This window comes from Schistocerca piceifrons, chromosome 8 (genome assembly GCF_021461385.2).
Source record: "Schistocerca piceifrons isolate TAMUIC-IGC-003096 chromosome 8, iqSchPice1.1, whole genome shotgun sequence".
Classification (NCBI taxonomy): Eukaryota; Metazoa; Arthropoda; class Insecta; order Orthoptera; family Acrididae; genus Schistocerca; species Schistocerca piceifrons.
The window spans coordinates 232664335-232684556 of NC_060145.1; the positions used below are offsets into that span (position 1 = coordinate 232664335).

A 20222-nucleotide genomic window follows, 5' to 3' on the forward strand; every position below is an offset into this window, starting at 1 on the left:
TCTATTGCAGGGAGCATTCCCAACTGTGCAATTCAGAAAAGGTGGTGTTGGTGGGAAGGATCTATAAGGCACAGTCTGTGAAGCAGTCATTGAAATGAAGGATGACATGTTGGGCAGTGTGCTCAGCAACAGGGTGTTCCACTGGTTACATGGCTACAGTTTCTCAGTGGCCATTCATGTAGAGAGACAGCTCATTGGTTGTCTTGCCCACATAGAATGCTGCACAGTGGTTGCATCTTAGCTTGTAGATTACATGACTGGTTTCACAGGTAGCTCTGTCTTTGATGGGGCAGATGATGTTTGTAACCAGAGTGGAGTAGGTGGTGGTGTGGGAGAGGTCTTACATCTACACCTATTAGAGTGATAAGAGCCATGAGGTAAGGATTTGGAAGAAGTGGTTGTGTAGGGATGGTCGAGTATATTGTGTAGGTTTGGTAGATGGTGGAATACCACTGTGACAGGTGTTGGAAGGACAGTGGGCAGGAAATTTATCATTTCAGGTTATGACAAAAGGTAGTCGAAACCCTGGCGGAGAATGTAATTCAGTTGCTCCAGTCCTATGTGGTACTGAGTTACCAGGGGAATGCTTCTCTGAGACATTGGGAGGTTGTGGGAGACTGGAAAGATAAGGCACAGGAGATTGGTCTTTGTACACTAGGACTGGAGCAACTACATTCTCTGCCATTCTCTTGACTACAGCAGTTGCTGTCACACTTTTGTCTGAATCAACTGCACAACGATTGGGCTTCACAGTATCCAGTTTTATGGTGCTATATGATAAGCTCACTGATTTGAAAAATGAGTATTGGGCCTAAAGATGGCAAAATGAATTGCTGAAACTGGTAGCTTTTGAAATAAATTAAAATATCTTAAAGTGAAAGGCTGGTGGTAAAGTTTATTGAATTGAAAAACAACAAGCTGCCTGTCTGCATGAATGGCCACCGACAATCTATGGCCAAGAAACAAGTGGAACACCCTGTTGCTGAGCATGCTGTCCAACATGTCATCCTTCATTTCAATGACTGCTTCACAGAATGTGCCTTATGGATCCTTCCCACGAAGACCAGCTTTTCAGAATTGCGTAGTTGGGAATGTTCTCTGCAATACATCCTATGTTCCCATAACCCTTGTGGCCTCAACCTTCACTAGTCATTATTCCCATCAATCCAGCCCCTTCCCTGTTCCCATTCCAGCACTTCATAGCCCTCATTCCATCAACAAACCCAGTTGTTTTACTTGTCTCCTTTCCCGCTACACCCAGCCCATCTCCTCTGCCCCCCATCTAACCTCCCGATTGCCCCACCCTCTCTCCACTTCAACTTTGTGCACTCTGCAGCAGTACTTCACTATCCCCAGTCATGTACATGTGAGTTTTGTGTGTGTGTGTGTGTGTGTGTGTGTGTGTGTGTGTGTGTGTGTGTATGTGCGCATGTGCACACACGCAATTGTGTATGTGTTTCCTCTATTGTAGAGAATGGCCTTGTGGCCAAAAGGTTATATTGTGACAGTCTTTTTGTTGTACCTATCTGCGACTCGGCATCTCTGCTATATGGTGAGTGGCAACTTTCCTTATTATCAACCATACACAAATGTTTAGCACAAGCTGGTTTCAAATCCTAACACACAAATCAAGAATTAGGTTCACCATAGTTTCTTAAAATTCTGAATAACAGGATGTATTTTCAACAAAGCAACAGCCAGTCTTACATTTTAGAAGAAATTTGTTGCAGCATATAGAGTAACTGGCTTACTCAAACCACAGATAGCTGGCTGAGACTGTTGATAAAGAATAGTTCACACCATACAATTTTAGAGATGAAGCTGAATTATGTTGGAGAAGATTTATTAATAACCACTTATCAATTTGCTCATTAAATTCACACTTCAAAAACAAAGTGAAGCTGTACTGGTAACACCCTAGCTGCCTGTCTCATTTTATATCAGACAATGGGATATTTGAGAGAACATGGAAAATTTTTTGCATCATAGTAAGGCATGCATTGGGATTAGCCTTCATCACTTTGGAAAGGTACTATGAGCTTAAGAAGAAGAAGAAGAAGTAGTAGTAGTAGTAGTAGTAATTTTATTCATTCTTGGATCACATTCACAGGGACAGTGGACATGTCACCCAATTAAATAGGAAAAAAATAGTACTTATATACAGGCATCTGTGTCCTTATAACTTTAGTCTGACAAGGATGGAACATGTTGTTAGACATGGCTTAATAGAAGGAACAACCACAGTATTTTCTTGAAGTAATTTCAGGAAATCATAGAAAACTGAAACCAGAATAGCCAAATGACCATATCGGAACTTCCATTCATCTGTTTAAAACAGTGGAGCATCGTTCCATTTGCCCGTAGTGGACAACACTTTGTTGTAATTTAATGATGTCATTGCTATAAGGTGTAAGTTGTTTATGTCAACATAAAACTATATATTCATTTCTGACCATTAGTTTTTTATCTTAAAGTATTCTGTTTAGGATCCTCTACCATGTGTACAATTTTTGCCATGCAAGTTTGGAACCCTCTGCAGATAAACAGACAAAAACAAATAACTAATAAAGCATATTTTCTGTTCTTTCATTTTCCTTTGAATTTATGGGGCTATTGATTGCTTGCTTTTAGGCCCTAGAAAAGGAAGAAACTCCCATTGCAATTTATTTTTCATCTTTTATGTAGTGAGTGAATCACATCTCAAATGATACTGATTTTTATTAATCCTATAAAATAACACAAAGAGGTAAATGTCTTGGACAGTCAGTGCAAGAATTCCAAGGTTTTTAAACATATCTCTGCAAAATGTATGAAACTGTTTAACATAGTGCTCACTTTTGCTGAGTGAATATGTGAGGCCTCGACCAGCATATCAGCATATATATATACAAAATGTAAATAAAGTAGTGAACTCTAATGTATAAGTTTGTGTTATATCTTAATGCACCCATCCATATCTGGGTTCTTAAATTGGAGACCCACGATTGCCTCATCATGCCATATTTTCTCACTTTACTACCCACACATTTACTGCACAGCAACAACACAGCCATTATCACACTCTGCCACTATACATTTCATGTGAACTGAGGTGATTTTCCAGCATTCTTGTTTTATGTGCCACAATACAATATAGAACATTCATGTGCAATGCATCAAACAGTGTTAAAAACTGAAACAACAGCACATCTGAACAGTGTGCAATCCACCCAGGCCACCTACGGTGTTTGCCATCTTGCAGGGCACAATAGTTGGCTCATGTGGATATGGAATATATAATTGAGATGTTTGGTTCTCCACAATGGCCTATTCAACACACTTCATGGCACTTAAGTCCAGGTACAAAGCATCATTACAGTGCCACACGGGAATATGCTGTCCAACTAGTTAGTGTGCTCTTAGGACGCTACTGATGCCACATTTGGACAGTAAACATTTTCACGATTGTGCCTTTCAACCAGTTGAACAGTGCTTGGGCATTGTTTTCCACCCTACCACTTTATACAATCGACAATCTGTAGACAATGCTGTCAAAAATGACAGCCATCATGCCTCACTGCAACCTCCACTCACCTCGCAATGACAGGCACCTGAACTTGCATGAATTCAGCCGACTCTCACCGATCATGACACCCTCATCACGAAGCCATCCAAGCTGGCTAAGGTATCACAACTTCACTCAACCATCACCAAAAGAGCCAGTGTCCCCTCCCCACAGGGGCAGTTGGCTATGACTTTACACAACCATCTGAATGGCCAGAGATGATGCAACTCGGCAGGTCACCACCTTACTAGGGGACAACACTTCCCTACAGCAGCTGTCAGACAACACCACTTGTTGTGCAGTGGATGCTGATCTTCCACCACACCCAAAATGTCTGTGCTGGTTCCACGTGTGTTTCACCTCTTCCACACACAACTGCTGATGGCTGTGCACATTCACCACCATGTTGCTTGATCCACATCATGCACACTGATTCGCAGATACTGCCAAATGCACTCACCTACGCAATCTGACAACAGACTCAATGATGTAGTACTGCAGGGTTTGCATGACCTGTACAACAGTGTTACTGTACTGAACAAGATGTTCCAGCAGCATACCACAGTTCCACCAACATCTAGTCAGCAACTTATTATACACAGGTAGGCACCTCCCCAACATCTGTTCCCTCCCGAATGACTGCAACAGCTGCATGACCGCATCATTACACACAAATTGCTGGTTTCAAATAACCCTGTCTCACAATAGATGACACTGCAGTGCATGGCATGTAATCCGCCACCCCTGATGACTCTTAGCCTATGATCTTGCAAGAAATGGTTCAGTTATGCCTCACACTACAATTGTTACTGCAAGACCACCCTGAAGGAAATGGTCCACCCGTGCCCTGCCAAGCAGCCAGCCACAATGTGGGTGATCACAAGCACCTACACAAAGATGACTACCCTAATATTCCACCCCTGTCCTCTCCTCATCCTGTGTTCTGCACAAGAGGGGAGGGGGAAGGGGGTTCCAGTGAGGGCTCAATCAGCAAGGCTCCTGCACACAACACCACTGACTCGTGTGTTACATTTGGTCCACAACAGTGTACATTTACAATGTGAATAATATAGTGAACTCCAATGTATGGTTTCGTGTCATATCTTATCACACCCATTTGTACCCAAGTTCATACAAATACTTTCTTGGCTGTGGCTGCATTGCCCCAGAAGATAATGATAACAGGGTGTATACATGGACAAGGAAAAAAATTCCCGGATTTTTCCTGGATTTCCCGGTTAAAAATACACTTTCTACTGGATAAAAACACACTTTTTCCATGTCATTAAGAGACAGCATATTTTCCTTCGGAACTGTAAAACTTATCAATCCTTCCAATGGTTATGTTTTTATACACAGGTGTAGAATTTCCCGACACTTTAGAAAATGAAACTCAGGGAAGAAAACTTCTTTTGGAAAGATTTTTGATGTACAGCAACATGTACTCTAAATATTTTCATATTACAAAAGTATGAATTCGAATTCCACCAAACACCACATGTTACTTTCTGAACCATTGTAATCGAGATTTCGATGTGCTTTTGTAAGTCAGTCATAGCTCATGTCACATGATCCAGCCAGCCGATGACAGTGAATATTCAGACCACAGGACACGTGATGTAGTCAGCTAATAGCAACACAACTGTTAAGTAGTGCGGGTACACAAAAAGGAAAAGTTAATGTTTTAAATTAATATACATAGTGTTGCTACAAGAAAGCAAAGCTTTCACATATAATATTGGTCTCTAATGTTAATAAGCTGCAAGAGAAGCTAAGCTTTCACATATAATGTTGATATTTTTTGCGCATGTTACACTTTAAGATATATCACACAAATGTACCAGTAAAATTTTTATCCTAGTCCTGTGACTTGTCCTCAGAGTTTTCCACAAACAAATTAACTACCGCAGAGGACAGAGAGCTTGCCATAGTACTACATCAATTTACTCTTAAGAACGACATGAATTTCTGAACTTCTGGGCACGAAATACTTCTAAATGGCTCATCATCAAACGCTATGTGATTTAAGAACTTCATCATACATCCTCGCACATAGTTCAACTTGCGTAAAAGGAAATTTACTTTCAAAAGTAATGCTTTTCAAACCACCATTCGCAATATTTTCCCACAACCTATTAGAAATAGGTTCATTTCAGTAGTTGTCAGAGAGCCTCAGAGAGCATCAGATAACAGGCACCACCGCACTTTGGTGGCTGCATGATGAAGGAAGCCCGTATGTTCGTATGTGTAAAACATTAAAAGATCTTACATTATGTCATAAAAAAAGACATCAGAGAATACTCCAAGAGCATCGGAATTTCGTGAACCATACTAAAATGGTACATTTAAAGTGCATACTTAAAAAGCACATTTGCACATCCAGATTCCCAATGAAGTGGGCTTCGACATGAATTTTCTTGGAGTACCAGTACTGTATTGACTCATTTTTGATTCTTTATTATGGCATAATGCCGTAAGTGGTAGAAGATGAAAACGTGCACTTGAAATGCAGCGAGCAGTTGAAATTAGCCAATAGTGTGGCACTGAACACTATGTTTCAAACACGTTGACTGCCTCAGCATAAAAGATTAATAAAAACCAAATTTCTTTAGCAAACCGACAAAAATAACTTCATTGTTCTACAAGTCGATTAATGCATGGCTGTCAGAAAAATGGAAATAAAATGAAATCTGAAACTAATAACGTGTATTAGCCTTCTGTAATTATGTGCATGTATTTTAATTCACTTGATAGCTCACGACGACAGAAATCCATTTTGTTTACATTTGACATGAGAGCAGCAAAGAGGAAACAGCAAAATCACTAAATGTGAACATGGGCCACATGGAGACTACACACTCTCCACTATAACTCAGACTGCTCAGCGCATCAGCCATGGATCTACGATATTTCCAAACCAGGAAAATACTAAGATAGTGCCCTCACCCCTCCCTCCCAGTCCCCCTCCCTCGGGCGTTTGAGATACAATGACAAAAATTTAAAAAAATCGAATTTTCAAAAATATCTTCATTTTGTAGCACACATCTTTCTGCAGATTCTCATACATAAAACATATATGTTCGAGGAAATGTAAGGCATGTTATTTGGTCTTAAGTGTGCCAGAGTGCAGTGCCACCCCACTTCACACAGCATTCTTCTACCGTACGTCACTGTATTTCACCTGGTGGAATTGAAATGTGTATATTTTGTACTGGATGTCATCAAACTATATTCAGGACAGTGGAAATTAAAAATGTCCTGTGGTGCCTCTCCTGCTCCCAGTCGCCTGGTTTGACATCCTGCCCCACTTAAAAAAATCTCACAATTAATTCTGGATGGGATTATTTGTAATCGGGAGAACAAGAACTCCTCAGAAAATTTGCACTCTTTTTTTTGCTTGTTAGGTAATAACTTTCTGTTTTGGGTGACATGAAATTAAATATAGGATACATAAAACCAGTAAAGACAAGAGACAAGCAATACAGTACACATTTCTTCAATCCTTAGTTCCTAGCATTCTTTTCTCTCTAATCTTGCTACAGCTTTACATGGTGTGCTTTCCTGTCTGTGAAAGAGTCTATTACCTCATCAAAGTTTGTCAAATGTTTTGTTACATGAAAAATCGAAATATCGTTGTCTAATACTGCGTAAGGTGTTAATACAAATAGTACCCAAGACTGGTGTGGTTCCTCAATTTGATGACGTCTACTTTGTCACTGTCTGCTAGATGAAACAAAACAGGCCTTTCTGCCACTGCAGAAATTGTAACACACATCAAATAAACGAAATTGTTTTGGCACAAATGGTCATTTTTATAACAAGACAGAATGTAATTCACAAAGACCAATATAAAATGCCTATTAGGCCTACTACAAGAAAAAAGCTTTATGTTAGAAAATAGTTTCACATTTCATTCATACGCTCCAGTTTCTCGAGCATGAGATGGAAAAGTAGTAGTATGAGATTTTTGTATAAATTTGGAAATGTCATATTCTTCCCTAATTTGTGTGATGTCCCCATTTCTTCTCCTTCTTACAGAGTGTGTACAAAAACCAACAGGGATGTGCATCAAAATCTTAAGCGTAATTGATAGACCAACCTGTGCTCGATGCTAGGCACTTTGTGAAACAAGGTTTTTTCTCCTCAAGAATATGAATTTGGTGCCGCCCCCCCCCCCCCCCCCCCCCCTCCCCCATAGATCTGGCAATCTGGCAGCTTGGGTGCAGCAGTAAAATATTTCCCAGTTGCATCTAGCTGCTTGCTGCGACTGCTTACACAGCCAACCCACATTTCTGTAGCCAGAAATGGGAGAAGGTACTACTCATACGCCACTCAACTGCGTATGCGCATGGGCCCGATGAAAAATTTCCCGGGTTTTTCTCGGATCTCCCGGTTGTCCCGGGTCATATACACCCTGGATAAATTTAGTTTACAGTTTTTAATGAAAATTTCTGACACCAGTAAGCTATTTTTTATTTGTTTGAAGCTAGAAAATAGGAATTTTACAACAATAGAAAATCTAGGGTGGAATGCCAACGATATGACATACCCCAGGCAGACATATTTAAGGTACATTTAAAAGTAGACTAAGCTACCACACAAAATTCTTCAGATGTGAACACACACACACACACACACACACACACACACACACACACACACACACACACACACACACACACAGATCGTTGGGGGCAGGTGGAGAGAAGATGTGAAAAAACGTTAGTGCCTACAGAGACATAATCGATTCAGTGTACTTGATGAAGGAATACGTACAGAAATGAGTGTAAACAATATAAACAAACATGTGTACAAAGACAAAACAACAGGCCTAAAATTGCAAAGTACCAAACTTAAAGTGAATATACATTCAGACAGTCATGGATGTGGCCTAGTGGAAATTTTATGTATTGAACATGGAATAAATGCTACTTCTTCTGTAAAACCAGGTGCACCAATGGCTGAAGTAACAAGAAACATAAATGATGCAAAATTGTGTTATTGTAATGGTCATACTGTAATAATTGGGGGGGTGCCAATGATGTATATAGCAATGAATTAATTAAAACCACAAATAATTTGAAAGAAACCCTGAGTTGCAACAAGAATGTGTCAGTAGTTGTTGTTGGAATTCCACACAGACACGACCTGATAGAAAGTTCTTGTGTAAATGTAGAAATTACTAAGGCAAACAGACAGTTCAAAAAATTATGTTAAGCATTCCTCAACACACATTTCTTATCTGTCGATTTCTTGCAGAGAGAAGACTTTACTAAACATGGTTTGCATTTGCATGCAAGTGGAAAGTCACTCCTTGGACATAAAATTGTACAATTGTTACATAAAAAAAGAATACAGAGACCATTGCTATAGTGGGTAATCCAACATCAGCAGCAGTACCCAGTCCAGTAACATCACATACAGCAGAATCCCAACCAACACTACAACCAGCTTCATCTACAGCAGGCTGTTCCAGCTCGTCGGCTCTGTTGTGAGCCGTGGAGCGCTCCCTGCTCCATGGAGCTGTGTCGCTCGCTGTAACCATTCAAATGGGCACGGCTGGATGAGGCAGGCAGCGAGGCAAGCGTTTTGATGTGCCAGCTGCGTCTTACAAGATCGACAACCTCATACTCTTAGCTGCTATGACGTGGTGACATGCTAGACCAGGAAATACGATGTTCAGGAAATAAGTCAGAAACAACTGTTTTACAAGAAGTTGCATATTAAATTTATTGGGCCTCTATAGTTTGACACCTGGTATTTCCGATCTTGTAATGAAAAGAAAATGTCAAAGTGTTTGCAGCATTAATGCAGAGGATGGCCTACATTGTTGCATCCTGAAGAAACAATCGTTCCTTACTTTTTACTCTTTTCATTGCTGAGAAAAGCTGCTCACAACAATATGTAGATCCAAATGCAAATGATCTGAGCGGTATTGTTGTGAAGCTTGGGAAATGTTTTTCGCTGTAATGAATGATACCATCATGACAAATCCAACGTGTTGTAGTACCTCTCTTTCAACAAAGTAGAATTTTGGAAATCAATAATCTCCAATTGAAGTGACGATGACAAATCATCGGGGAAACTGAAAAAGGAGTGCTGAACACCTTAAGTTCCATTTTCAAACTAGTGAGGTCTTGGAATCGTGTTTCAAACGACATGATGAGCTGCTTTCACTTTGCTTGGTAGTAGCCGAAAGTAGTACCTACAGGTAGTTTTAAAGAAGCAAGACGATTGAAGAATGTTAAATGTCCACTACTCATCTGCCTCTCAAATAAACATTACTTTTCCAGGAACGCTTTGATCTGGTCGTGCATGTCAACGATTAGCTGCTCTTTGCCTTGCAATGACAGATTTAAATTATTCAGATGCATAGTTATGTCAGCTAGGAATGCCAGGTCTGACATCCATTTTATATCTTTCAGACAACGCATTTCTTCCCGTTTCATTTCGAGAAAAAGGGATATTTCCTCATGAATGCAAAGAAAACATCAAGAACTTTTCCCCGACTCAGTCAACGAACTGTACTGTGGTAAGGTATATCCTCCGCTTCAATTTCTTTAAGGAATCCTTTGAATTGGCGATGATTCATACCGTGACGCCGCACAATATTCACACACTTCACAACATCTTTCATTACGCCACCTAGCTCTATTGTTTCAGCACATAGTGCCTCTTGGTGAATAAAACAATGAAGAGTCAAAATTTCTTTCCGAATTCGTCCCTGAGTTTATTTTTCAAGCGAGAAGCAAAACCTTGGTGACGCCCGATCATTTTTGGTGCACCGTCTGTCACTACAGAACAGAGCTTATCCCACGGCAAATTCATATTGTCCACTGATTCACAAACAGCTTCAAAAATGTCACGTCCTGTTGCAGTGCAATCGAGTGGTACCACATCCAAGAGTTCTTCAGTTACTTGCAGCTCCATGTCGACACCACGCACAAAAACTGCAAGCTGAGCACAGTCCGATATGTCGGTGCTTTCGTCGAGCGCTAGCAAAAATTCAACAAAGCTCTCCACCTTTTTCCTGAGCTGTGTCTCTAAATCTGCTATCATGTCCAGGATTCGCTGAGACATTGTTTGCTTTGACAGGCAAACCCCTTCAATTACCCCTTCAATTGCTTGCAACTCCCTTGGGAACAAACATTCTGCAACTGCTACCATGCATGATTTGACGAGTGGTCCCACCAAAAACAGCTTGCCACTCATCGCAATAATGTGAGCGACCCCATAGCTTGCTCGAATTTCAGATTCAGTAGTGTTTTCTTCGCATTCATTCACCTGAAAATTATAAATGCATTACAGAACACGAACTATGTTGCATGTTTTGATACCCTCTGTATTACGAAACCGTTTTTAAACGTACTTCTCCTGGTAGGTCGTTCTTAAGCCTGGCTACCAGTTCTCTGCATGTAACACCTTCTACCTAATCGTAGTGTGCTGCGTGAAGACGTGTATAATGTCTTTGTGTTTTGTACCTCTTCGCAGAATTAAATACTTTATAACATACAACACACTGCGGCGACCATCCCTCTCAACGAATAGAAAGGTATCCTCCAACAGAGGTACAGGGCTCCCACGGCTGTCATAGCTGTCATTGGACACAGATTACTGTGTCAGTTGCGACTGCATGCGGCCAGGGGGCAGTGAGTTTGCTTTCCCCCTCCACACGGGCTCCGAGCTGCCGCAGTGAGCGCTCCAGAGCGCTCCGGCTCCCTGGAGCTCAGTTGGAACAGCCTGATCTACAGCATCACCAACAGTACCAGCAATGAGTAATCCAGGAACCACCACAACAGTCCAAGCAACAACAGCAGAAGCCAAACCAACACTACAACCAGCTTCAGTAACCACTTCACCAGAACCATCAACAGCAGCAGCAATAATTTCTGGGCTACCAATTAGTCCAGTAACAGCAGAAGCCCAACAAACATCACAATCAGCTTCCTTCACTGTTTCTGTACATAAATCCAACCACAGAAAGCACAATGCAAAGTTTTCTGTTTAAATACTATATAAACAATGTTCTTACATAAATATCTTTCATCAGCATGAGAGGAAGAAGTATAACATCTTATTCTGAGTGAACAATATGGCACACCCCTAGTGCAGTTCTATCAAGTCAAGAAAACATTTTAATACTTTGCTAGAAATAGCATAATAGCCAGAAAATTAATACCATTTAATAACCAGATGAGTACTGTAATGTCTTAGCGGTGGTATTTTTGAAGTTAGCATCTGTTGGTGTTGCAAGCAGTCCTGGAGTAAATCTAAAGCATTTGTATTTAGTGGTTTATTAATGTGTACAATGATTGCTGCCACTGTGAGGAAGCAATCATTGAATTTTGTGGTCAGTGACTTCAGTGACTCATCATTTCTTCAAAACTACTCTCTGAGGACATAATTTCCTTTGTTTCCACTTAATTCCTACCAAAATACTGAATGATTTTACAACACAGGTAGTTTTAGAGTTTTGACTGTGATATACATTTTCTTGTGTTTTTAATACTTGCTTAGAGCCTTGATTTGTCTTTTGTACTTTTGGGCTCAGAGTTTTTCAATGAGAAATACTCAGGAAGCATAACTGCTAGTGTACTGCCCACAGAACGGAGATATCCAGTTTAAGTCTATATTAGGTAAATAGTTTTAACTTGTCAGGTACAATAACCAGAGTATATTCCCTAAATAAACTAAATGAATTTATTGTCACTGTACTCTTCAGCTTGTGTAAAGCATAGCTAACTACTATAGATAAAAATCAGAAATAAGGAATAACAATATGCGGCAGTTAGCATAAACTTTATTGTATAAGTAGAAGCTGCAATACTGTATTAAATAATATAAAATATAAGCTGTATGCAAAATATTACCTGTTTTCTGGCATTTTAAGAGCTTGTGATATTGCAATTTGCGTTTCATCCATCCACTGTGTTGCAGCGTAAACATCCATACCATCTTCTGTTGGAATGCATACAGCACATTGGGTTTCCATAGTGAAATGATACTGTTTGCCAATGTCAAAGCTGCCTTTAATGACATGTTTTGCATTTTTTCTTTCTGAAATAGTAATTTTTATTCAAAGAAATAAAACAATAAAAGTGTACAGACTCTCTCTAAATCCAGTGAATTGTTCTCTTTCTCTCTATCTCTCTATATCTTTCTCTAAATTTTATTGAAATATGTCAATAAAATTTTATGTCACCTTGACACATCATTCAAAATTTATTTCATGCTGTGATTTATGATGATTGTGTCTCAGTATGATTGACTGGTGATATGTTCTGGAATTATGAGAATCCAGTTTTGCAGATAATGTAATTGTCAACTAGTTTAGAAAGTCTCATGAAACTGGAACTTATCATTCCTACTTCACATTTAAAATGTAATAAAATTTTCATTTATGTGAAAGTACTTGTGCCTTCAATGTTGTTATGTATATATTAACATTCTTTGTAAGTTGTCACCTGACATTACAGAAACAGTTAGTTTCCTGTAGTTGTGTTCTCTGTACTTTGAATGAGTGTTAGGTTTTTAGACATTTCATAGAGTTACAAAAACCTTGTTCAAACTACCACTTGATCATTACAGATCTTCATTATGGAAGCATTGTAACAGCAGTGATTCCAGAAAGGAAGGTTAATGGATGACAATGAGTGTGCCATCAGTCTATATCCTATAATGTAATTTGTTAGTGACTCATTTTTATTTTTAGTTCATTTCTTAAAGCAACCAGCTATTAAATAATTTTTTTCACACAGTGCAAAATTTTGATTTTCAATTACTTTTAAATGGATGCTGAAGTATAATTTAGTCATATTCAGTTGTAAAAACATGAAATGAAAGTTGTTTCCGATGGAAGATTGTAAAACTAAAAAGAATCTCAAACATATTTTATAATTTTCAGAAACATCTCTTATTATTATTATTATTATTATCATCTTCTTTCCTTTCTCAGACCTTAGGTCTGGTTCGAAATGAAAGTGACGCGGACCTTGATCAAGCGTGACTTCTTTTAACTGTACGGTATATGTTACATTGCGTTTAGGAACTTTCGGGTAATTGAACATGTATCAATAATTACAGATTTCTGTAGATTTATATATAAGTTTGGATGTAGCTGTATTGCGTTAATGTACTGGTGGATATTGCGTGGTATGACTCCTGTAGTTGAATTGGTATAATGTCAACTTTATCCTGATGCCACATGTCCTTGACTTCCTCAGCCAGTTGGATGTATTTTTCAATTTTTTCTCCTGTTTTCTTCTGTATATTTGCTGTATTGGGTATGGATATTTCAATTAGTTGTGTTAATTTCTTCTTTTTATTGGTGAGTATGATGTCAGGTTTGTTATGTGGTGTTCTTTTATCTGTTATAATGGTTCTGTTCCAGTATAATTTGTATTCATCATTCTCCAGTACATTTTGTGGTGCATACTTGTATGTGGGAATGTGTTGGTTTATTAGTTTATGTTGTATGGCAAGTTGTTGATGTATTATTTTTGCTACATTGTCATGTCTTCTGGGGTATTCTGTATTTGCTAGTATTGTACATCCGCTTGTGATGTGATCTACTGTTTCTATTTGTTGTTTGCAAAGTCTGCATTTATCTGTTGTGGTATTGGGATCTTTAATAATATGCTTGCTGTAATATCTGGTGTTTATTGTTTGATCCTGTATTGCAATCATGAATCCTTCCGTCTCACTGTATATATTGATGAAGCGACCATTGGTTGTGAGAGCTAGAATTTTGTGTGTATGTTTGTGTTTGTTTGTGTGTCTGTCGACCTGCCAGCGCTTTCATTCGGTGGGTCACCACATCTTTGTTTTTATATGTTAAATAATTTAGTTAGATGTGAATGTGTTGAGGTGAACTTCTTTAGCCAGAAATTTGCTATTTTATCATTTCCAGGGGCTTTCCAATTGTGAGTAGAATTAATTGCTTGGGTGACTTCATGTTGCAAAATTATCACTTCAGGCATTTGTGGTATCATCTTGTATGTGTCTGTTTCTGCTTGTATCCACCATGCATGCCTGTTATGTTGTACCGGGTTTGACCATATGTTGCTCCAGAAGTGTTCCATGTCTGTTATGTTTGGTGGAGTGTCTATTTTAATGTGTGTGTTATCTATTGTCTGGTAAAATTTCTTTTGGTTTGTGTTGAATGTTTGGTTTTGTTTCCTTCTATTTTCACTTTTTTTGTATCTTCTAAGTCGTTTGGCCAATGCTTGTAATTTCTGCTTCTTTTCATCTAATTGCTCTATCACTTCTTGTTGTGAGATTTTACCTAACCTTTTTCGTTTTTTTCTGACATTTCATTTCTTATAAATTGTGTTAGCTGTCCGATGTCTTTTCTCAGTTTTTCTATTCTGATCTGTGCCTGTGTTGCCATGCTGGTTTTGTGGGTTTCTTCTGTGTGTTGGTTGGTACTGATCTCTGCCTAGTGTGTATATTTAGTGTAGCGAGTGCTCCTATATAAACCAGTAGTTGTAACTCTTCCATAGTTGGGTTTTCATTTATTTTGTTGTGTATGATTGTGTTGATAGTTTTTATTGTTGTTTCGACTTGTGGGTTATTTGGCGGTCTATGCAAGAATGGTCTAATGTCTGTATTTGTGTCTTTGTATTCTATATATTTCAGCTGAAATTTTTCTTCTATATCTAACATGTGTGTCACTTCGTGTTCTATTTGTGCTTGTTCTGGTGGCTGTCTTAAGATTTCGTTTTCCTCTGATTGTTTAATTGATGCGTGTTGTTCTTTGTTTGTTTGCTCTGGGATGTTTGAGTCCATTACTGTATTTTCTTCTTCTTCTTCTTCTGATTGCACATTATTTTGTTCCAGTATTTGTTGTACTTGTTGTTTGATGTTTTCTAATTCTGACTGGGGTATCCTGTTATTTTTTATTATTACACGGATCTGATCAGCTAGTCGTTGTTCTGTTAAAAATTTTAATTCTGGGTATCTGGTAATAAACGTTGTGTATACTTGTGATCTGTATCCAGTTGTGTTGGTTCCTAGGTTTGTTGCTTGGTAATAACAGAACATGAGGTGTCGATTAATTTCATCTGACCATCTCATCCTATGTCTTTGTTTTCCTTCTAGGGTGGTTGCAGGAAGCATATCCTGCAAAACACCTCTATTTGGATTTGAATCATTTTCCAGTTACCATTGTGGGCGGGCATAGGGTTCAAGCGTCGTCCCCGACCATGATGGCGCTTGTCCGAGGCTTCTTTAGTTCTGTCCTGAACCAACTAATTGCACTAAAAGGGGGGTTAGCCCTATTAGTGGTTTGTTCTTTTCGTCGCCTTTTATGACTGGCAGAACATACCGGAGGCCTATTCTTTTCCCGAGCCTCCACGGGGTTATTATTATTGTTATTATTATTATTATTATTATTATTATTAGCATAAAGTGGGGTGACTTCAAAAATTTTATAATCGTTTCTGTAAATTAAACAGAAACTTCTCAAGATATTGACACAAAATTTTTTGAGAAGTTGCAAGATGTCTTGTAGACTATGATAAAGCATGTTACAGATTTTTGTCCTGTACACTTAGCTTATTTTCTTTTTTTTTAATTTTTCACTGTTCAGTTTCACCCCTTGGGACAGGGTTGCTTTGAACATTTGTCTATTCTGTGGTAGGTATGTCAATTACTGTTAAATGGCAACCCTATCATATGAAATAGCATGGTATTTTGCATATAACTGTAGTTTTGAAAGTAACTTATTTAGAAAAATTTGATTATTTTTTATTAGGTTTCTTTAATCACCTGCAACTTTTCATATGATTATGGCTTTATTTTGCTAATAATGGAAATGGGTGCTGAGGTACTTATGAAATAAGAAAATTATTTAAAAACAGATCTTTTCAAAACAGTCTGTATGACTTTAATAAAAGTAATGAAAAAAAGTTATCACATTTTTAAAAAATATATCCGTAATCACTCTACAGGGAAGGAAGTCTCCAGGAAAGTGTCCACTCTAGGAGATGTCATAGGCATCAAATTTAAACTCAAAATGAAGCCTTCCCCTTGTATCTACCTTAGGATCAGCTGGAATCCTACAAATATCATCTTTCTCAAAACGTGACACATCGGGAACATTAGGTCACACAAAGAAGCCTCATCTGATTCCACCTTTGGATGCCATTTCCTCAGAAATGTAATTTTATCATAAGTAATAACATGTCCAGCATAATATTCTACACCTTCCTTTTGAGGAAACTTCACTAAAACATATTTTCCATGTTATCACACCCACTTAGGTTTTTCAACAATTCATTATCATGCAGCTCTTCATGACTTGACTCTGAAATTTGATTTTTCTTTCTTCTTTTTCCTTCTTTGGAAGAAACTGGCAGCTATTTAGATGGGCGACCCCTCTTCTTCCAGCTCACAACTGACTCACCTTGACTTGTGGAAGGTTATGCTTGTTCATAGAAACCCTCCACACAAACACAAGCAACACACACAACAACCATTAGCCAGCACTGATCAGCTGATGTGCCAAAGAATACGGAAGGCACTGTTCAAAGTCATCCCTTGAAAGACAAGCTTTAAAATTTAATTTTTTACACCACCAAAGAATAAATACAACATTTTATGCTTTCTGTAAATGTTCACTCAAGTGCTAATACTACTCATAAAAACTCATTTCAAATGCTAAACTCAAAAATACTTCTACTAATGGACAAATGTTTTTGCGGTTATGAAGGAACTTCCATTTCCAGAAAATTATTTTATTTTCTGGCATTGGTGTGCAACGTTATTTCATATCATCTGAAAGTATTGATTATTGGTGATATTTAACGACTCTGGCCTTAGTTCCATATTTACAAACTAGAGTGCAGCATTTACTTTAAATAGATGATAAACTGCTGTTCCACATCACCTTGCCATTCAGTCACCCAGCTTTACATATTATTATTTCTACAATTCTGTATGCCACTTGTAAGTTTTGTAATGTCAGACATCAAAAGTATTAATTACATATAAAATTATCTTTGCTTGTATGACTCAGTATGCCATCTTTGCATAGCAAAATATATTGCTACAGCCTTTGTCTGGTTGCTGAACTTTTAGGCATTTCTTGTTGAGAATGGGGTGCTAATTGCCAATGTGGTCATTTTTAAGGAAGAGTTTTTGTTATTCAAGATGTGTGTTCTTCAAAACAAAGTATTAGATGATGGCAATAATCAAGCAAAAACTCTTTGCAAAAAATCATTTTAACATCAAAGCATAACACAATTTATCACCCAAAATATCTCCTCCACAAGCAGAAACCATATTTCTGGATGTATTGGCCAATGAGAACCATTCAGGAAACTACAAAGAGAAGAAAAAGATAAGTACTCAATAATTTTACAAGTTTTTCGAGACTTGATGACAATTGCTCACTCTTCTGTATGTTCTTTAAGTATTGAGAATTATTTACACAGACTGCACCAATGCCCACCACTGAGATTTCCTGAACAATTTTAAATATTAGCTTTATCACATCACAAAACAGTAGATTAGAATCTGGAGTAACTATATCAAAAATATCCAATTTTAAAATGAATGAAATTTGTAAATGCTTATCACAACAATGTAACACAGTTTTGATTTGTTATAGATGTGAGAAAATAGGTCTTCAATAAAATGAGTGTACTATGGGAAGTTAAAGACATTGCAGGCATGCAGTTACTTCAAAAATCAAGAAGAAAGTTTAGTAGTTATAAATAAACTGGCCTGTAATGAGGGGTTTATTGACAGTGGTGTGCCACATCATAAAATATATGAACATGGTTGGTACACCACATATGAAACATTTAAAACTCCAGGAAATATGTACAGTGCTAAAAATTGTGTACAAACTGAAGCATTTGGTGTACAATGAATTGATGTACAGGTATTCAGTGCACAGAAATGGACAGAATGATATTTGAAGATATCTGGCATTTTTCTATACAGATTTTGCAACACATTATCTGGTAAGAAAACTGCACAAAAAGAAATAGTCATTGATATTTTTCAAAAACAATACTGCAGTTGCTGTCTGCTGTGTCCAGTGGTGAAAATGAATTTAATCATTTGGCAGTGAAGTGGTTTGTCAAGAAAAGTATTGTGTTTAATATATGCACCAGTTTTTGAGGGATTGTGTTATAGAGACAACAACTGATAGCAGTTTATATGAGAGATGTGTCCATGGTAAAGATCAGCTGGAATTTGGTGAAAGAGTGCAGAAATGCACTAAATCTGATGACTTAGTATGTGTATGTGTTTATGCACCAACTGAATAAAATGATTTGCAGGGTCACCTACACTTTCATGTTTTTATAGAAGATTTTCAAGTTTTAGAGGAGCATATATTTTGTGACATAAAGATGAAACTAAAGAAAAAATTACTATTGTTTATTTAAATGATACGATTATTGTTGAATTTGTTGTGAAATAACTGTATACAAGTGGTAGCAGGGAGTTCCATAAGAAAGATGTACTTAAGTTTGCTGACACATCTGGACTGAAACATTCAATTACTGGACCATATTATTCGTAGCAGAATGGAGTTGCCCAGCAGGCAGATAGAGTCCTATGTGATGGTCTGCTCTGCCAAGCACCTGCCAACAGCATTGTGGGATGAGGCAATTCTGGCTGCATCATACAATCTGTATTGGACTGGGCCCACAAAAAAATCTGGTAACACTCCAATAGAGATAATTTTGAACATGGAAGGTAATTTTAATAATTTGGTGGTAGCTGGAATGAAATACTATGCATGAGTACCCATGTAAAAAATGGAAGAAGTATCATGTAAAAATTTGAAAAGGATATAATGGGTGGTTTTGATTTTTATAAACATCCTGTTTATTTTCCCAAAAAAGGTGTTTGTGCAAAGATGGTGCAAAAGTCCCGGGACTGGAATGACTCCTTACCCTCTCCCTTAAAACCTACATCCTTTCGACTTTCCCTCTCCTTCCCTCTTTCGTGATGAAGCAACCTTGGGTTGCGAAAGCTTGAAATCTGTGTGTGTATTTGTGTGTTTTTTATTGTGTCTATCAACATACCAATGCTTTCTCGTTTGGTAAGCTACAGCATCTTTGTTTTTTATATATATTGATACACATATTCATATTCTTTAGAAGGATGTCACTTGAAATTACAGAAACTCTTAGTTTTGTTGAGTTATGATATGGAAGTCTGATGATATTTTCAATATTGTTTGTCCTTTTGAAGTTTTAAAATAAAAATTTTATTTTAAAAATGGTATGTGATGTTTTTCCAACAACATGGCAGACTACTATCTTTTACATCAAGTTATGACTTACATCCATAGTCCATGGGTAATAGTTGTCATGGACAAGAAGTTACAGTGTGGCTTCTGACACTTGATAAATACGCTAACAACAAATTTTACAGTCACTTTTCTTATAAGCAAATCATCCATATCTCTATTGTCACACCACATATTGAAAATAAAATTTTGAGGAAAGCTATATAAAAGTCTGCCCACTGTCCTGGAGAATCCTAAACTACATTTGCATTGTTAATTAAGGAACCCTATATGTTTGTAATCAGTAGTGTGTTCCTCATGTCATTTGAGTTTTTTGTACATCCCAAGAGCCAGTCAGTTAACTGTTGCTTTCACAACTACACAGATATGAAGCAAACTATCACAGGCTGATTTTGTCACATTAAACAG

General features: G+C 37.8%; 1 protein-coding gene across 1 annotated transcript in view; it reads right to left on the bottom strand.

Annotated features, from left to right (window-relative positions):
- Window positions 1-20222, bottom strand: part of LOC124712230 (xanthine dehydrogenase/oxidase-like) — a gene marked incomplete at its 5' end in the record, with an annotated part of 311678 nt that overhangs the window by 89998 nt on the left and 201458 nt on the right. The window contains 2 exon segments of the mRNA XM_047242525.1: window positions 12415-12597; window positions 14330-14352. Coding sequence (XP_047098481.1) covers window positions 12415-12597; window positions 14330-14352 — 206 coding nt within the window.